Source organism: Xiphias gladius, unplaced genomic scaffold (genome assembly GCF_016859285.1).
Source record: "Xiphias gladius isolate SHS-SW01 ecotype Sanya breed wild unplaced genomic scaffold, ASM1685928v1 HiC_scaffold_1481, whole genome shotgun sequence".
Lineage (NCBI taxonomy): Eukaryota > Metazoa > Chordata > Actinopteri > Istiophoriformes > Xiphiidae > Xiphias > Xiphias gladius.
The window spans coordinates 418,650-435,884 of NW_024401812.1; the positions used below are offsets into that span (position 1 = coordinate 418,650).

Sequence of the window (17,235 nt, forward strand, 5' to 3'; positions counted from 1 at the left end):
AAGTGGAAGACCACAGATAACAACTAAAGTGAATGATTGCAGAATTCTTTCCTTGGTGAAAGCGGGGTCAAGAACACTCTCCAGGTGCTAGGTGTATCATTTTCAAAGTCTACAATCAAGAGCTGCCTTCATGAATGTAAATACACACAAGGTGCAAACGACTGGTAACGCTCAAGAACAGAAAGGCCAGATTAGATTTTGCCAGAAAACATCTGGCAAATATTAAACCAAGATTAATTTGTGCCAGAATGATAGGAAGAATATGGAGAAGGAAATGAATGGCTCATGAGCCAAAGCATACCACATCATCTGTCAAACATGGTCGAGGCAGTGTTAAGGGCATGGGCATGAATGGCTGCCAGTGGAACTGGGTCACTGGTATTTATTGATGATGTGACTGCTAATACAATTAACATGATGAATTCTGAAGTCTCTAGGGCTATACTATGTAATCAGCTTCAGCCAAATGCTGCAAAACCGACGGTGCTTCACAACTATTAAAAATAATCATTATATTTATAATTGTGAGTTTGTCTAATTACATTTGAGCTTCTGAAAATAAGAGATTTTGTATAAAAAGTCTGCACTTCAATCATGATTGAGTGAGTGAGTGAGTGAGTGCTGCTCGTAGCTGCTACAGGGCAGTGTTCTGTTAACTTAGCATTGATAAGGAAACGAAGGTTTGCAGCTCACCTTGCATTGTTTTGTTTCCACTAAGTTTTACAAGCATCTTGCTAATAACTGGAAGTAGGGCAGGCTAGATTTGAATATTTTTGATATCAGTGCCAATATTACATCTGAAGTTTGGTATAGATACAAAAACAATATAGAAACCCTTTAATAAATTTCACAAAACAATTCAAATGTTTTCTAGATGCATCATTGTTTAATTTTTTTTCTTAACACAAATCAGTCTAATATAAGCACAATTATTATTGAGGAAATATCTGTAAGTAAAGAAGACTAAGAATCTTACTAACCATTTGATGTCATCTTCCAGTACTTAATGATACTCGGTGCTCAAGGAAGTATTTCATTCAGTGCCCCAAAATATTGAAGCTTGATACAGAGCCTTAATTAGACCTTGCACCAACTGTATTGCCGGAAAGTTGTATTCTCTCACAAAGTGTATAGAGAGATAAGTCCTGTCCCACTTCCACACTAGCTTCTGGTCCCCTAGCCTCTATTCCATCATTTATTTTTGTAGAGTTTCTTTGAATCATCATCTTGGGATGTGATTTTGGGGTATTTTCTTCATTTTATGCTTACTTCTAATACAAGACCATGGTATATTAACAAAAAAACCCTTTCACTTTTAACAATGTATTAACATCAGAGAATCATTGTCACTTAAATGCTGACAAAATAATCACTATATCTATGTTCAGTTTTAATAGCAAGTTCAGTTGTTGCCCCTTTAGCTGAACATAATTCCTTAAGATCATGTTTTGGATTTTAAGAAGATTTATAACATCGTAAATGAAGAAAAATACTATACATTTGGAACAGAAGCTAACCCTGACCTGGAGGGGGATTTTGGTTGTCACCAGCCTGTCTAGGTGCCACGGTCAGATTGCAGCAGTTTTGCTGAGTCACCGAAGGGACACGGCGTGTTGACATTGACAGATGGCCCAGGTGAAGTGATGCTGAGTGATACTCAAGGCCTCCCTCCTGCAGCTCAGTTCTATACATGCCAGAGGCCCAGCACTCTTGGATAATTTATAACACCCATTGTAACAGAGCCTCTCTGTTGAGAGATGTTCATTCACATTTGTTTCCTTTCCTTAGCCGTGTTAGATTAGATACTGTAAATTCTAAAATGAACACTGGCACAAAGAAATATAGGCCATTTGCCAATAAGGGGCATGGGAGTAGTGGTTCAAATTGTAAATTTAGCCTGATTTACCACATATTTTCCAGAGCATTAAATCCATCAGTATAACAAGAGAATCACGTCAACTCAGAACTCTGTTCCTCATATTTTTTCTTTTTTAACATGAATGCAGTTTCATTCATTAAATATTTGCAGTTGGTTCTACTTTTCAATTTTTTTGTTCACTGTTAAGATCATGTAAATAAAACTTAACCCTTCCTGCAGAAGTTTCACATTAAAAGCCTAACAGGAAATTGAGGGATTATGCCTTTTGAGCCACTGGACTGCTTTTAATGATTCAATTTAACAGTGATTAAAACAGTTAAAGTGAAATTTATCAAAATAGTGGATAAACAAGGAGAAAGTGTTGATTTTGCTTAGTTAACAAATTAAATGGGAGCAGATCTTTTATAATATGATAAAATATACTCATAAAAACAGGAAGAATAATCAGGAATAAAAGTTTTTCTTTAATATAAACCTGTTTCATATAAATGCCTGGTTCTCTCTGCACTTGAAGGGAAGAAATTTCAATAAAATAGATAAGTTGTGTCTGTAATCTACTACCTCCACTAACCAATTTTCGGGTGGAAACCTTAACTGAAAATGTAGGGGAGGTTCATTTAAATGAGGAGAACAGTAAGTAGAGGAATAGAAGCAGTGGGTGTTGTGAATTGGATGGAAATAAATTCAACTTTTCTTTTCCTTGCCCAACTTTTAGAGAGATGTGGGAAAATTACTCTTGAACATTATCTTGTACCATTTAAATAGATGCATTACCATTAATAAAACAATCATCAGCCTGTTCAAAGGCAAATACACACAAGTCTTTGGTCACTATGAAATGCCTATATATAAGTGTCATAAACTATCTTCAAATGAAGACGTGTCGGGGGTACAGGTTTTATTTTCAGAATCCTCATAATATGCAACAATAAAAAGTGTTAATTTACACTATTAGTCAGAAGTTTGTCTCTCTTGTGATGTGGTAATTACTGTCCTCATCAGTGGACCTGGGGGCACGCGCACATCACTGCTGATCAATGAACATGGCCCGCATAGCAGGTTAGATCTATATCATTAATACAGTGTACGAGGATCCATAAACCCAAGGTCATCCATATCCAGAGGAAACTGTCTGAATATGAATTGTAAAAAGGCACATTTTAAAAAATGTGAATGCAAATTATACATTTGCACAGGACATCAAAAAAAAATATATTGAGAGCAAGTCAAATGTAGACCTTGTCTAATAATATCTGATCAGAAATTATCTCTACACAATCCATGTCATGTTGCCCATACACATATGAAATTGTTGCACATTCAAGCGAAGGAGGAACGAGAACATAGCACAATGCAGATTCCACATAAAGTTGTACAATAATACGACTATAATGAGAAGAATAACATAATAAGACTAATGATCATAATGATCATAATCATTATGATTATGATCACTAATGATCATAATCATAATGATGATTAATAATAAAGATAATAATAATAATTGAAGCAGTGCTTGTTCAGCAGGATCTCAACAAGGGGGCAGTAGTTTTGCAATTACAGATCCAGACTGCAGCTCCAGAGGCAGAAATACCTGCCGAAAGCGACATGAGGAGAGACGAGAAAGCACAAAACTGCGGTAGAGAGAAGAACCCGAGTTAGTAACAACACATAAGTTAGCATTTTCAAAACCAAATATAGAATTCAATTTCATGGCATAATGTGACACATACAGTTAAATACATAAGTATTTGGACACAATTTTCGTAACCATCAATTTTTGTAGGAAACTCAGCATTTGGTTATGTCCACGGGTTCCAGGTTTTAGGCAGTCAGTGGGCAGGCTTTTTTAGATGTTTTCTGGCAAAGTCTAATCTAGCCTTTTTGTTCTTCAGTGTTACCAGTGGTTTGCATTTTGAGTGTAAACCCTCTGGTTTTACATTCATGAAGGCGTCTCTTGATTGTAGACTTTGACAATGATATGCCTACCTCCTCGAGTGTTCTCTACCTGGCTATATGTTGTCAAGGGTTTTTCTTCATCAAGGAAAGAATTCTGCGATCATCCACTTTAGTTGTCATCCGTGGTCTTCCAGGCCTTTTGGTGTTGCTGAGCTTGCCAGTGCATTCCTTCTTTTTAAGAAGGTACCAAATTGTTGATTTGGCCGCTCCTAAAGTTTCTACGATCTGTCTGATAGGTTTTTTTTTTTTTTTCAGCCCAGTTAGGGCCTCCTTCATTTGCATCGACACCTCTTTTGACCGCATATTGAGAGTTCCTATAAACAGCTTCCAAATGCAAATTCAACACTTGGAATCAACTCCAGACCTTTTTATCTGCTTAATTTATCATGAAATAATGAAGGAACAAAGGTCAGCCATGAGACTGATTATCAGTCAATTGTCTAATTACTTTTGAGCCTTTGAAAACAAGAAACTATGTATAAAAATGATTAAAATGCTCCTTAGCCACAGTTGCTCTGGATAATAATAAAACAGTCTGCATTGATCTGTAAATGAGGACACCACTAAAATATTAAGTGTTTACAAACCCTGTCCATTTAATACTTATTTGTTTTGAGCCAAAGCCCAAGAAGAATGAAACCAATTATTGAAAAACAAAAATGTTTGACTAAACTGTAATGAAAGGTCAATATTTAAGAACCAACTGCAGTACACCTTTCATTAGTGAGATTCAATTTTTTGATTTAAAAAAAAAAAAAAAAAAAAAAAAAAAAAAATGTATGTCCCCCTTAATTTTTGATATCCGATTTGATCTTTCTGGGCATGGGGGATACCAATCTTGCACAAATCTGTGGAGAGATTTTCTGTCATTACTCACAAATGATTTTTAGCTGCTCTTTGTTGGAGGGCTTTTACTGCGCTATTTTTCTATTGGATTCAAGTCAGGGGACATACTTGACCAGGGCATAGTCTAATCTTGTTTCTTTTTTACAAACTTTTGTGATTTTTTTTTTGTAGTGTTTGGGATCATTGTCATGTTAGAAAAGTCCTCTCCTGCCAAACTTCTTGAGACTGGGGGTCATTTTTTCATTCAGTATTTGGGTATTCAAACCCGCGCTCACAGTGCCGAATATAAATGTTATCTTCCTTACACCCTTTGCACTGATGCAGCCCCATATCAGCACACTCCCACCTCCATGTTTGACAGTCGACACTATGCAGTCACAGTAGCAGTTCTGGCCAGGTCCACACCAAACATGCTGGACCCCATCTGATCCAAACAAATTAATTTTGGTTTCATCTTACCAAAGAATTGTGTTTGGTGTTATATTTCATAGGAGATGTAGGAAGAGCCATACTAACCACTGCTGCAACTGTATTTTGCCTTAATTTCAGTAGCTTTCTGATGTCCTTGTACCCTCTCCCATCTTTGTGAAGTCTCATAATCTGGTTTCTTACTTGTTCAGGCAAATCCTAACCACGTGGAACCGTGTTGCATTAGACACAACCCAGGCCAAAAGTGAGAAAGCTGTGGTGTTCACAGGTTCTTTTATAACTTTGCAAATTAGCCTTAATTGAAAATCATAGGTGTACTTACTTTTGTTGCATTCAAGTTGTATTTTGGGGCCCGTAATTTCAATATAGTCTATTTAACGTGTTTGTTTTTAATAACACATAAAACTAAATACCCTTAATTCAACTTAAAAATAATACAATTATTGTAAGATGGTACAATTTGGAATAATTTAACCTTTTGGGAATATTGCACAGGGGTGTACTTAGTTTTGCTGTATACTATATATATAGACTAGTATATAGTAATGTATATTTAAATTTAAATGGATGTGTTGTTGTTGATGTGTTGAAAACATGTGTTGTTCCATGTGTTGAACTGTCGTCATGTGTCACTGTAACTTGCACAGTTGTTCCAAGGTGATGCAACTAGTGAGAGTTTATTAACCACCACACCCTCCGACTTATATTCTACTTTGCCTGGCCCTTTTGCACTTTGCGCTGTTGCATGTACATGAACCAAAATAGTAAGCATGCTTGGAGATGCCCAACACAATCCTTGCGCCCAAGACCTGTCACTTTGCAGTTGTTGTCCTCGCTTAGACTTGGCTTATTATTAACTATGGTTTGTTTTATTGAATTAAATAGCGTTTCTCAAATTGTCCAAAGGAATATTGTTTCGGTATCTGTACCATAATGAAAAAAATTCCAAATGATACACATCCCTCTATGCAACCTTTTTTATAGCGCAATTTTCATTTCAGGCCAAACGACCACCTTTGTGGACAAGATAATGGCTGTGTTTTCATTAAATTTGCCTTGGGTGTTCATTTTCCCTAGAGGGTGAACCATGTGTGGTTTTGGTGACCCTACCCTTAGACCCAACTTTCCGCTTGCACACAATATATTACAGAATGTAATGGACTGATTGCCTTGCGATTTGCTAAACACATTCATGGTCCTCAGAGGACAAGTCTCAGGATAAACATTTTTAGCTTTCTAAACAGGAAGGTTGTAAGAACAGAAAATTTTTCAGTATGTATTTGTTCCAACCCTCACATCTGAGCCACTGGGCTCATTGACTGCCATTTAACGTTATAGCCATGAAAATGATGGTATGGTATGGCGGTTGTAAAGGATTTCTGAGCTGTTCTGAAGTCATGCTGTTAAAATTATTTTTGTCTACCACCCTTTTATGTAAAATCCTCCTGGTCAGTGGAGGGAGGAAATGCCATGAAAACTTCCAAATAAGTGCAGAGGATTGTTTTGCAGATGCTGTGTGTTTATCCTGAGGTCATTACAAGTGCTATAAACGCAGGAAGGACAGTATTCTGTATACCCAGAGAGTCCTGGCAGGGAGGCCACAAACGTCTCACCATTGTCTGTGAATAGGAGGAAGGCTTTGTATATTTTAACTGCTATAGTAACACAGTGACAGACATCCTCTGTCAATGTGTCGGCCTGTTTTAAAGAGCTAGTGTTGCCAAGAGAAATGTGACTCGTTGCCAGAGGGTTTTATCACATACAGTTAGGTACATAAGTATTTGGACAGTGACACAATTTTTGTAATTTTGCCTCTGTACACCACCAAAATGGATTTAAAACGAAGCCATTAAGATGTGATTGAAATGTTGACTTTCAGCTTTATATTCAAGGGGCTTAACAAAACATTGCATTAACCGTTTAGGAATTACAGCTATTTTATACATAGTCGTTCATTTTCAGAGGCTCAGATGTTGTGAGGGGTTTTTCTTCACCAAGGAAAGAATTCTGCCATCTTCCAGATTAGTTGTAATCCTTGTTCCTCCAGGCCTTTTGGTGTTGCTGAGCTCGCCAGTGCATTCCTTCTTTTAAGAATGTACCAAAATGTTGATTTGGCCACTCCTAAAGTTTGTGCCATCCTTCTGGTCTATATTGTTTTTTCAGTCTAATGATGGCCTCATTCATTTGCAGGATTTGTCCCCTGTGACTAAATTTAAATGTTCTGGCTCCAAGGTTACCATGACTAGTAATGCTAAAATCCAGGTTTCAACATGTCTGTTCAGTGGGCTATGGGTGACAACACCAATTTTCCTCCACAGTGTTTGTTCCACATATAAACATGATTTTATTTTTCATACTTTTTAGGAGCCATTTGAGGATGGGTTTGCCAACGGTGATGAGCTGACCCCGGCTGAGGAGGCTGCTGCTAAAGAAGCAGCCGAGTCCAAAGGAGTGGTCAAATTTGGCTGGATTAAGGGTGTGCTGGTGAGTCATTTTTGAAATGCAGAGATTTTTTTGAAAACTCTGATTTATTTGTAGTCTTTTTTTGTCTTTAGCTGTCTTTACTTTAGTTAGGGAATATGTAAGTGTCTTATAACAGTTCATATTAGTGGTACTATTAGAATCACAAATACTGCGGCTCATCCTATTTTTACTTTTGTACTGTTAGGGGTGTATTGAATCGTACTGTGAGCCAAACCGACTTAAGCATATTGAAGGTTATATATATTTGATATATAATACATCTAAAAATATGTATTTTTATCAGAAGTTTTCAAATTTGTTTAGATAAGACCAAAAGTAAATATTCAAGTTTTAAGACTTTCTATATGTCTATCAAACTACCTATCTGTCTGTCTATCTATCAATCGATTGTGTTACTCTGTGGTAACTATTGCTATTCTAAAGTTCATATCCTGACACCTTTCACAATCTTAAAAGATTTTTTTAACCCAGTCAACAGCCAGTCTAAGAAAGCTAAATTGAGAGCTACAAAATATTAGTACTACACAAGCAAAAAAGTTTTCAGCTTGCATAATGAAACAATTGCTAAAGAGAAATAGCTTTACTGTTTGTTCATTTTACCAATTGCTTTACATATGTCTCTTACTGTAATTAAGACCAACAAATATGACAGATGTATTGATCTTAATTTTTTGTCGTCATATTCTCGCATCTTGTTCATATGGTGGTCAGTTAAACCCAATATGGTGGATCACAGCTGGTAAGTACGCCACTACACAGTAAACTGCAGTTTGAACTGTATGTGCAAGTAGATGAAACTCTGTTAAGGATTTTGGACTATGAGCGTGAATTAATAGTGGCTCAGATAGTGTTTTGTTGGTTGATGGTTAAACCACTGAGGAAGAAATCACTCATAACAACTGAGAAATGTTGCTCATGCTAAGCTGTTTTTAACACGTTTACTTTTATTGAAAGAACAGTGAGCAGAAGATGAATTTTTTTTACATCAAGACATGTCTGGATATTATCCTCCTGCTTTCATTTTGACATGACTAGTCCTTACTTCCTCCCTGATATAAACCTTGCACTAATTCTCATGTCTCTTGGTTTTTTAATGGCTTTTATCAAGTGGTATAAGATATCTTCTAAATATAACCTGCATGATGTTTTTTTCCCCTTGATTTAGCCCTAAACATGTCAGCTATGTAACCCTATTGCTGTATTCTAATAACAAACAAGCGTGATTGTACAGATGAGGGTTGCAGAACAGATACAATTATTGAAAATTACTCATAAGTGTATTATTGTTAATGTGGAAATTTTTTGTTATAATTATCAATATTCTGTTATCACCCAGCCCTACAGCACAATACAGTGACATTCAGCCACTTGCTACCCTGGTTGCTGCTTACAGTGCATTCAGAAATTATTCAGACCCCTTCACTTTTTTCACATTTTGTTATGTTGCAGCCTTTTGCTAAAATCAATCCACACTCAATACCCCATAATGAAAAAAAAACATAATTTTAGAAATGTTTGCAAATTAAGGAAAAACTGAAATATCACATTGGCATTAGTATTTAGACCCTTTGCTATGACACTTGAAATTTTAGCTCAGGTCCTTCCCATTTCTCTTGATCATCTTTGCAGTGTTTCTACATCTTGATAAGGAGTCCACCTGTGGTAAATTCAATTCATTGTATTATCAGAGCAAAAACCAAGCCATGAGTTTGAAGGAATTGCCTGCAGAGCTCAGAGATGGGATTGTGTTGAAGCAGATCTAGGGAAGGCTACAAATTTTTTTTTTTTTTTGCTGCATTGAAGGTTCCCAAAATCACAGTGGCCTTGGTAAGAGAAGTGACCCAGAACCCGATGGTGAGACTGGCTGAAGTCCTAAGATCCTGTGTGGAGAAGGGAGACATTTTGAGAAGGACAACCATCACTGCAGCACTCCACCAATCTGGGCTTAATGACAGAGTGGCCAGACGGAAGCCTCTCCTCAGTGAAAGACACATGAAAGCCTGCTTGGAGTTTGCAAAAAACCACCTTAAGGACTCTCAGACTGTGAGAAACAAGATTCTCTGGTCTGATTAAACCAAGATTGAACTGTTTGGCCGCAATTCTAAGCATCATGTCTGGAGGAAAACAGGCACCGCTCATCTCCTGCCCAATACCATCCCAACAGTGAAGCATGGTTGTGGCAACATCATGATGCAGGGTTGTTTTTCAGTGGCAAGGACAAGGAGACGTCAGGGTTGAGGGACAGCCAAATGGAGCGAAGTACAGAGATATCCGTAATGAAAACCTGGTCCAGAGCGTTCAGGACCTCAGACTGGGCTGATCGTTCCCCTTCCAACAGGACAATGACCCTAAGCACTCAGCCAAGAAAATGCAGGAGGGGTTCAGGGACAACTCTGTGAATGTCCTTGAGTGGCTCAGCCAAAGCCCTAACTTGAACCCATTTGAACAATTTCTGGAGAGACCTGAAAATGGCTGTCCACTGACGGTCCCCATCCCAATGTGACAGAGCTTGAGAGGATCTGCAGAGAAGAATGGCAGAAAATCTCCAAATCCAGGTGTGCAAAGCTTGTCGCGTCATACCCAAGAATAGACGTAATTGCTGCCAAAGGTGCTTTTAACCAAGTACTGAGTAAAGGGTCTGAATACTTATGTCAGTGTGATATTTCATTTTTTTTTCTTTTTTAATAAATTTGCAAAAAATTTTAAAATACTTTCTGAATTCACTGTAATCAGCAGCAAGAGCTGTTTACTCCGTTATACACAATCGTATGTGTACTTGCACTTATTTTTTAAAATCCATTGTAAAAGGAGTACAAAGACATAAACCAGTGGTGTGGTGGTTAAGCCCTAATGATAGTGATACAGTTTTTTATTTCATGTGCAAGACACCAACACTAACTCAACTATGGACTGCTGATATCAAAACCCCCCTAACAGTGATTGAAAAGACCTAAAAACCTCTAATCTGGTTGAATGTGTCACCACAAACAAGCGAGAATACTGTGAAGCTACTGTCACCTTCCAGTGAGAGGCAGTTACTGCTCACTGGCATGAGCCACGTGTTGGTTTAAGTTGGGAGAAATGTTTGTGAAACAGTCTTCCCCTAATAATGAGCAATGAAAATCATAATTGCCTGGTTGAACCTGTCCCCTCTCATGCACCCACGGTAACAGTCCCTCCTCCCTGTAGGTCCGCTGCATGTTGAACATTTGGGGTGTGATGCTCTTCATCCGCATGACATGGATCGTGGGTCAGGCTGGAATTGGTAAGTAAAGATCATCTATGAAGAGTTGACCATTTAAATTACCTTAAATTAACACCAATTACCTGTTTTGAATCATTTTCAGCTCTCTGTTTATTTACAGTATCCTTTCTTCAAAAGGAAATTGTGAGTTTGTGTTTCGGACATGGGAAGTCATGTGCAATGTGCCTGTGGTCAAAGCTGTGAGAACATTGTTGCACAAGAAAAAGTGGATGGTGTAAGCCTTGAATGTTGTTTCCTTCATTGCAATGCCATGCTGAGGAAGTAGCCAACATTATTGCGGAGTAGCAAACATTATTGAGTACATCTTACATTGGATCTGGCGTAAACATCACTTGTGAACCTAGAAGACACAGGAAATTACCACTTTACCACAAATCATGTAGACCACTGCATTTTTATGGCAACATTTGTGTTTTGAACATCTGTACATCCTCACATTTTTGACACTCTATCTTATCAGCTATCACATCACACCATTAAATCCTCAATCTGGGGTAAATGTACAGAAATTGGAGCATATTCAGGCTATAAACAACCAGACACCTTGTTTTTCACAATTTAAAACATTTGTTCAAAATAATGTTTATATGCATTACTACATTTCAAAAACATAGCTTAAGTTTTTGAGATTGATTTCTGTCTTCAAGACAGCCATTGTTTTCAGTTTATAACAACAATATGCTATGACATCAGCTAGACCAGTGAGACGTTTTAGTTTCAGTCAACATATGTACTTTTATTCTTTTCAATGATGATTCATATCGGAAAGCAGTTGCTACCTGAAAGTTAAAATGTATCAATAATGTGAAGTATACAGTATTTGTGGTAAATTGGTTGAAACATTCAAAAATACTGGTATGGTCTGAGCATGGATGTTTACTGTTGACCTTTTACTGAAAAAATTGTCCCAATGAAAAAAGTTGATAGTGTGCTCTGTTGAGTATCCAGAGTAACAAGGACACTGCTTCTGAAAGAGTGTGGCTGTTAAGTCAGTATAAGCTCTCCTTAAAACAAAAGAAAACAAAAAACAACTATATTTTAAGAGGAGATTTAAAACATTATACTGATTTCAGCTAGCTATTTATAGGATTGGAGGCAGAAATATAAATCTCCAAATCTGGTCACATTAAACCAAAACTATCTGCATGGTGACATGGCACTGGAGGAAAGTGAGAAAATGTTTTTTTTTTTTTTTTTTGTTATTTGGGTCAACTGACACTTTAGTGTACCTTATTTCCTTTTGTTACTCATTTTGATACTTACCTTTAAATGATGTTTGGTGATCCAGGCAAATCAGAAATAAAGCAGTCAGTCAGCCAGAAGCCTGTTTGAAACAAAGCCAGTGTTTTACTTCATGTGACAAAGACTGCACATAACTGAAAAAATATAACTGTCTAGAAAAGTTACCAAGCAGTGTGGCACACAGCCCGTATTTACTGACATTTTGGTGCCTACTGGGTGGTCAATTTCAGACCCTGCGTTCAAAACTTTGTGTCAGCTACTTTCTCACTTCACACACAACACACCTCCCTAATGTCCCTGACCCCACAGCATTTGTTGATAATTCTCCACTTTGAAGCGAAATATCACCACAAAGTGACACATGTCGTAGACTTCACGGAGGTAGGTCCTCTTCAGGGATGTGGTGTTACTTTTCACAGAGCTTTCAGAGTGATTGGAAGGCCTGCTAGAAAACTGTTAAAAGTGTTTCACATTCTTTTCATTCAAGAGATGCGTAAAGTTCATACTGTGTTTTCTTTTGCAGCTCTTGCCTGTTTGATTGTTGCCATGGCTACTGTAGTAACGACCATCACCGGCCTCTCCACCTCTGCCATTGCCACTAATGGATTTGTACGAGGAGGTATACATCACTTTCTTCCCTAGAATGATAAGCTGTCTATAGTCACAGCAGAGTATGGTGCAGCAGAGTTCTAACGTAACATTTGACCTTGTCCTGCTGTTTAATGTAACACAGGGTAATCCAGCAGTGTGATTGTAACCGGCACGACCAGCTATCAGTCCTTTATTACACAGTGGCATTATGTGTGGAGATTGGAGTGGAGTCAGATGAAATAAGGGTTAAACACACATCTCTCGCAGTCATCTCAGTGAAAGGAGAAATTCAAGATTGCAATACTTTGTGTTGAAGTAAATGGTAGTGCTAGTAGACTGGGTGGTCTGACATCGATATTAACACATTCCTCTTTTATTGGATCAGGCAAAAAAGGTAATTAGATAAATATTTCATAGTGAGATGAAAATTAAATTATATTGGAAATTATATTTTGGCCTTTTTTGTTTTCCAGACTTTGTATTCTTTCTTACTTTGAGACGAACAGAAGGTAGTGACAAATATTTTTCCTCAGATCTGTTAGGACTGTGTGTGAGGGTGTATTCTGTCTCATGGGATTGAAGTTTTGTGCTTAATAAAATGATTGGTTAATGAGACTTCCCTCTGCCTCTTCTAGAGCCAGCCACATGCTTTTGAGGTCTGTTTAAACTTTACTTTGTGCCATGACTTTTTTACTCTGATGAAGGTGCACAGTGTGTTCAGCTAAGCATCACACTAACTAAGCATGCCAGTTCAGTGTTGACCCTGGAAACAAAATAGCCCCAACTTTATCTGGAGCTTTTAGCCACATCACATGGTCTTCATCAGCAGATGGAATTTACTTAAAGCCAACACAGATAGGAAGTCCCAAATTATATGAGCTCCTGAGCTCAAATATCCCCAGATTTATCTGCATGACATCTGAGCACATTTCCTCCATGTAATGTGGTTGAAAGTTTAGGAAAAAGCTAGCAGGTAGACCTTGAGTTTGGATTGTTGTGTCAAGGTTTGGTTTGTAACAGCGCTGGAAGCAAATGAAAGCAGGACTGGAAACAACATTAACACATTTAAACACCTTCTCCTCAAATCTAAGAACTCAATTACATCGCTGCTCAGTACACAGTAATAGTTCTGAAATGTAAGACATTGTTAAAACAAAGTCATTGAGGGTAATTAATGCAGAGCTACTTTCATTAGGGTTCTTTTTTACATTCCAGTAAGATGAGAGATTAGTGAAATGTCAAAGCAGAGATTTGTTTGTTGTTGCTACAGTAGAGTTGCTTTTAGCCAGGGTTTTGTAAAAATGTTGTCTTTTAAACAGAGGTAGTGAGGTGTGGGTGTGAAGTCACTTTTACTGTTAGACTGAAGCTTGATTTTCTTTTATTTCTCCCCCTGGTATTTCCACCTTGTTCAGTAGGTCACTGTGCCCTTTTGTTCCCTTTACAGACACATAAAGGGATATAGACTTTACATACATGATTCCAAAAAACCGTGGTGTTTGGTCATCTTTAATGTTTGTGTTATGTTTAAAAAGATTAGTGAATGTCTTTTACTTGAACTTAGCTTGAAATTTAATAGAACAGAATTTTCATTGTCATCAAACCCAAATGGGTGGTGTGGTGAAACAAGTCTTTTTTGCCCAGCACAGGGGTATAGTGGGTTTACTCACATGCCTTGAGAATTACTGTAATACAATAGGTCTTCCAGTTTTCCATTTTTTTTTCTCCACTTACCCGATGAGTCAACTTCGCGACACAAGTCTTACTTTTGAATATGGTCAATAATGTCATAACTGATATTGAAGTCATGTCACTGTCATAATAGTAATAGTATGCTATGCAACATGTTAAACATATGGGGTATCCTAACACTGTAAATCCACTGCTCCTTCTGTTGGGTGTGAAAGCTGATGTCTCCGCTGGTATGAATATATTAAAGTTAAACAATACTGTATGTGCATCAAGGAAATTATTTTATCACAAAGGTTACTTAGGCTCAGTATTTAATTGTTAACCCTTTTGCACAAACATTTAAACCTGTGTTGAATATAAACTAAATTAAAATTTGCTAAGCTGAGATTTACTTATGTTGCAGGTTTTACCAACATTTTGGACGTAGAGCTAAACCCTAATCAAGGATAAAGTCTAAACTGTCATTTACACCGTGTCTCCACTTGACACATCCCAGCCGTGTGTAGATAGGAACTGTACTTTCATTTCCCATGGGTATCAAAATTAACTTGATTGATTGTCTCTGTATCATCTCTCCTGTGCGACAGAGGACATTTGGATGAAACTGAACCTCTCAGCTTCGTCATGTCATGCCAACAGGTCACTTTTTTCTTCGAGCCATGGTGGGAAGTGCTTGGATGTTATTTTTAGGTTCTATTCTTATTGAATTGCATCCTGTCACACCTCCAGTGTTTGAGTGTAATGTGTGTGAATGGGAGGTGACTAAGGACCACAGCTGCTGTGCTGCTTACACTATGCAGCAGATTTAGACAAGGTGCAAGGGGGTTTTGCAGTGAAGGTGAATCCCCCAAAGGGAATCAAGACACATGACAATTAAACTGTACCTATAAGTAAAAGGCGGAGAAGGATAGTTTGGATTTTTTCTGACATTTATGGTATAGGTTTCTCAGTAGTCATATCATTGCATTAATTCCAGCTGTGGGTCCTCTGATAAGAGATTTCTAAACACCTGGTGACTAGTCAGACCATAATGATCTTCATTTGTACATGGGGCCATAAAAATACAACATTTGTTTCCACTACACAGTCTGAGTTACACAGAACTGTCTACAACATAATGCAACTATGTGCTGCTTAATTCTCCAGCCAGGCCTCTTGGTAATTTTAAGCTGCTTTGTTGCGGGCAAATGTATGACTACAGACTAGAGCCCAATAGTTAGAGGTAAGTAAGTAGTAGCATGCCCAGCCAGAGCTGCTGTTTCAAACACCTGATTGTCTGAGGAACTAAAATAACCATGATGTGGAGTGTAGGCTGCCCTGGACCTCTCCCGGCTGTTGGTTTTGTGTGGCCATGGTGTTCTAAAAACATGTCACATGAGAGGATAGTGCATAAATTACCATTGTGCTAATTGTGCTAATGGAGGCCTCTCATGGTCCTATTTGGCCCAAACAACAGCCAAGTCTCAGGTATGTAAGCCAATGAATCAGGTTCTACAGCAGGCTTCATACTCTGTTGAAAATGTTTGTTGGATGTTCGGATTGCTTCAGAAACACTAAAGATAACTCACTGGGCGTTGGGCTCACCTCTGGCGGGACTGAAAGTTGGGACCATATTTACTTCATATCTACTTATAATAATAATAATAATAATAATAATAATAATTAGTATTATTATTATTATTATTATTATATCAATTTATTTCAAATTTGTTCCAAGTTTTCACAGCAGTTAACTTTTACTAACGTCTTGTCTATTTCCTTTTATTTTCAGGTGGAGCATATTACTTAATTTCAAGGAGTCTGGGCCCAGAGTTTGGAGGCTCTATTGGTCTGATATTTGCCTTTGCTAATGCAGTGGCTGTAGCCATGTATGTGGTGGGTTTTGCTGAAACTGTTGTGGAACTTCTTGCTGTAAGTCTCTCAACGCCTTGTGGTGCTTTAAGACAGTTTGTGATTACTGCTGTGTGTTTTGTCTTCTTGTTACAACTCAACCCCTTCGGCTCGGAGTAAACCCGACCTTCCCCAGGTCCTACAGACTGCTTAGTGCTATAGACTAAGAGAGAGAATGGTTAGCAATTTGACACCATTTATATAGCAAGTATGTTAGCTAATATCAGCATTTTTTATTGGCCTTCCATCTATCCATCCATCCATTATTAATTATCCATCAGTCAATCGGCTTATCTGCAGTTAATATTAGCTTTACCAGTCTGAGTTAGAAAACTCAGCCGAGTATCTTCAGCAGTTACAGTCTTTTTAGTACAAAGTTCGCTTTTTGTGTTGCGACCATTCCCCAGCAGCACAGCTCAGAAACACTTTGCAGAGAAACACAAAGAGAGAATTATTTTCTTTATTAACTACAATGATTATATATTATATAACTACTGTATGAAATTCAGTCTTTTGTGATATCAAGTAACTTTGTAAAAATACCTATCGAAGTATTCCAATGTTTTTCACGTTAAGAATTGGCACTTCATTGTTATTTCATGTAATGACTCCTTGTAATGTCTCTCAGGGTGTAGATGCCATCATGTTGGATCAAACAAATGATACCAGAATCATCGGAACCATCACAGTAGTTCTTCTTCTGGGCATCTCTGTGGCAGGAATGGAATGGGAGGCCAAGGTATGAACAGCATCTGATCTCTGATACACTGACAGCTGTCATAAACTGCCTAGAACCTAAAAGTGCTATGTCTATGTACGGAAAAATTCCACAAAAGACTTTTAAGAAAATCCCTTCAGACTTATGGAATGCCATTTAAGTCAATATTTAATAATTAAATAAATAAATACATATGCCTATGAAATAAATAAATATGGTTATGAAATAAATCATGAAATAAAT

General features: G+C 37.6%; 1 protein-coding gene across 1 annotated transcript in view; it reads left to right on the plus strand.

Annotated features, from left to right (window-relative positions):
* Positions 1 to 17,235, plus strand: part of slc12a2 (solute carrier family 12 member 2) — a 69,574-nt gene that overhangs the window by 25,850 nt on the left and 26,489 nt on the right. Inside the window, 5 exon segments of the mRNA XM_040123212.1 lie at positions 7,478 to 7,597; positions 10,787 to 10,862; positions 12,628 to 12,723; positions 16,156 to 16,295; positions 16,903 to 17,013. Coding sequence (XP_039979146.1) covers positions 7,478 to 7,597; positions 10,787 to 10,862; positions 12,628 to 12,723; positions 16,156 to 16,295; positions 16,903 to 17,013 — 543 coding nt within the window.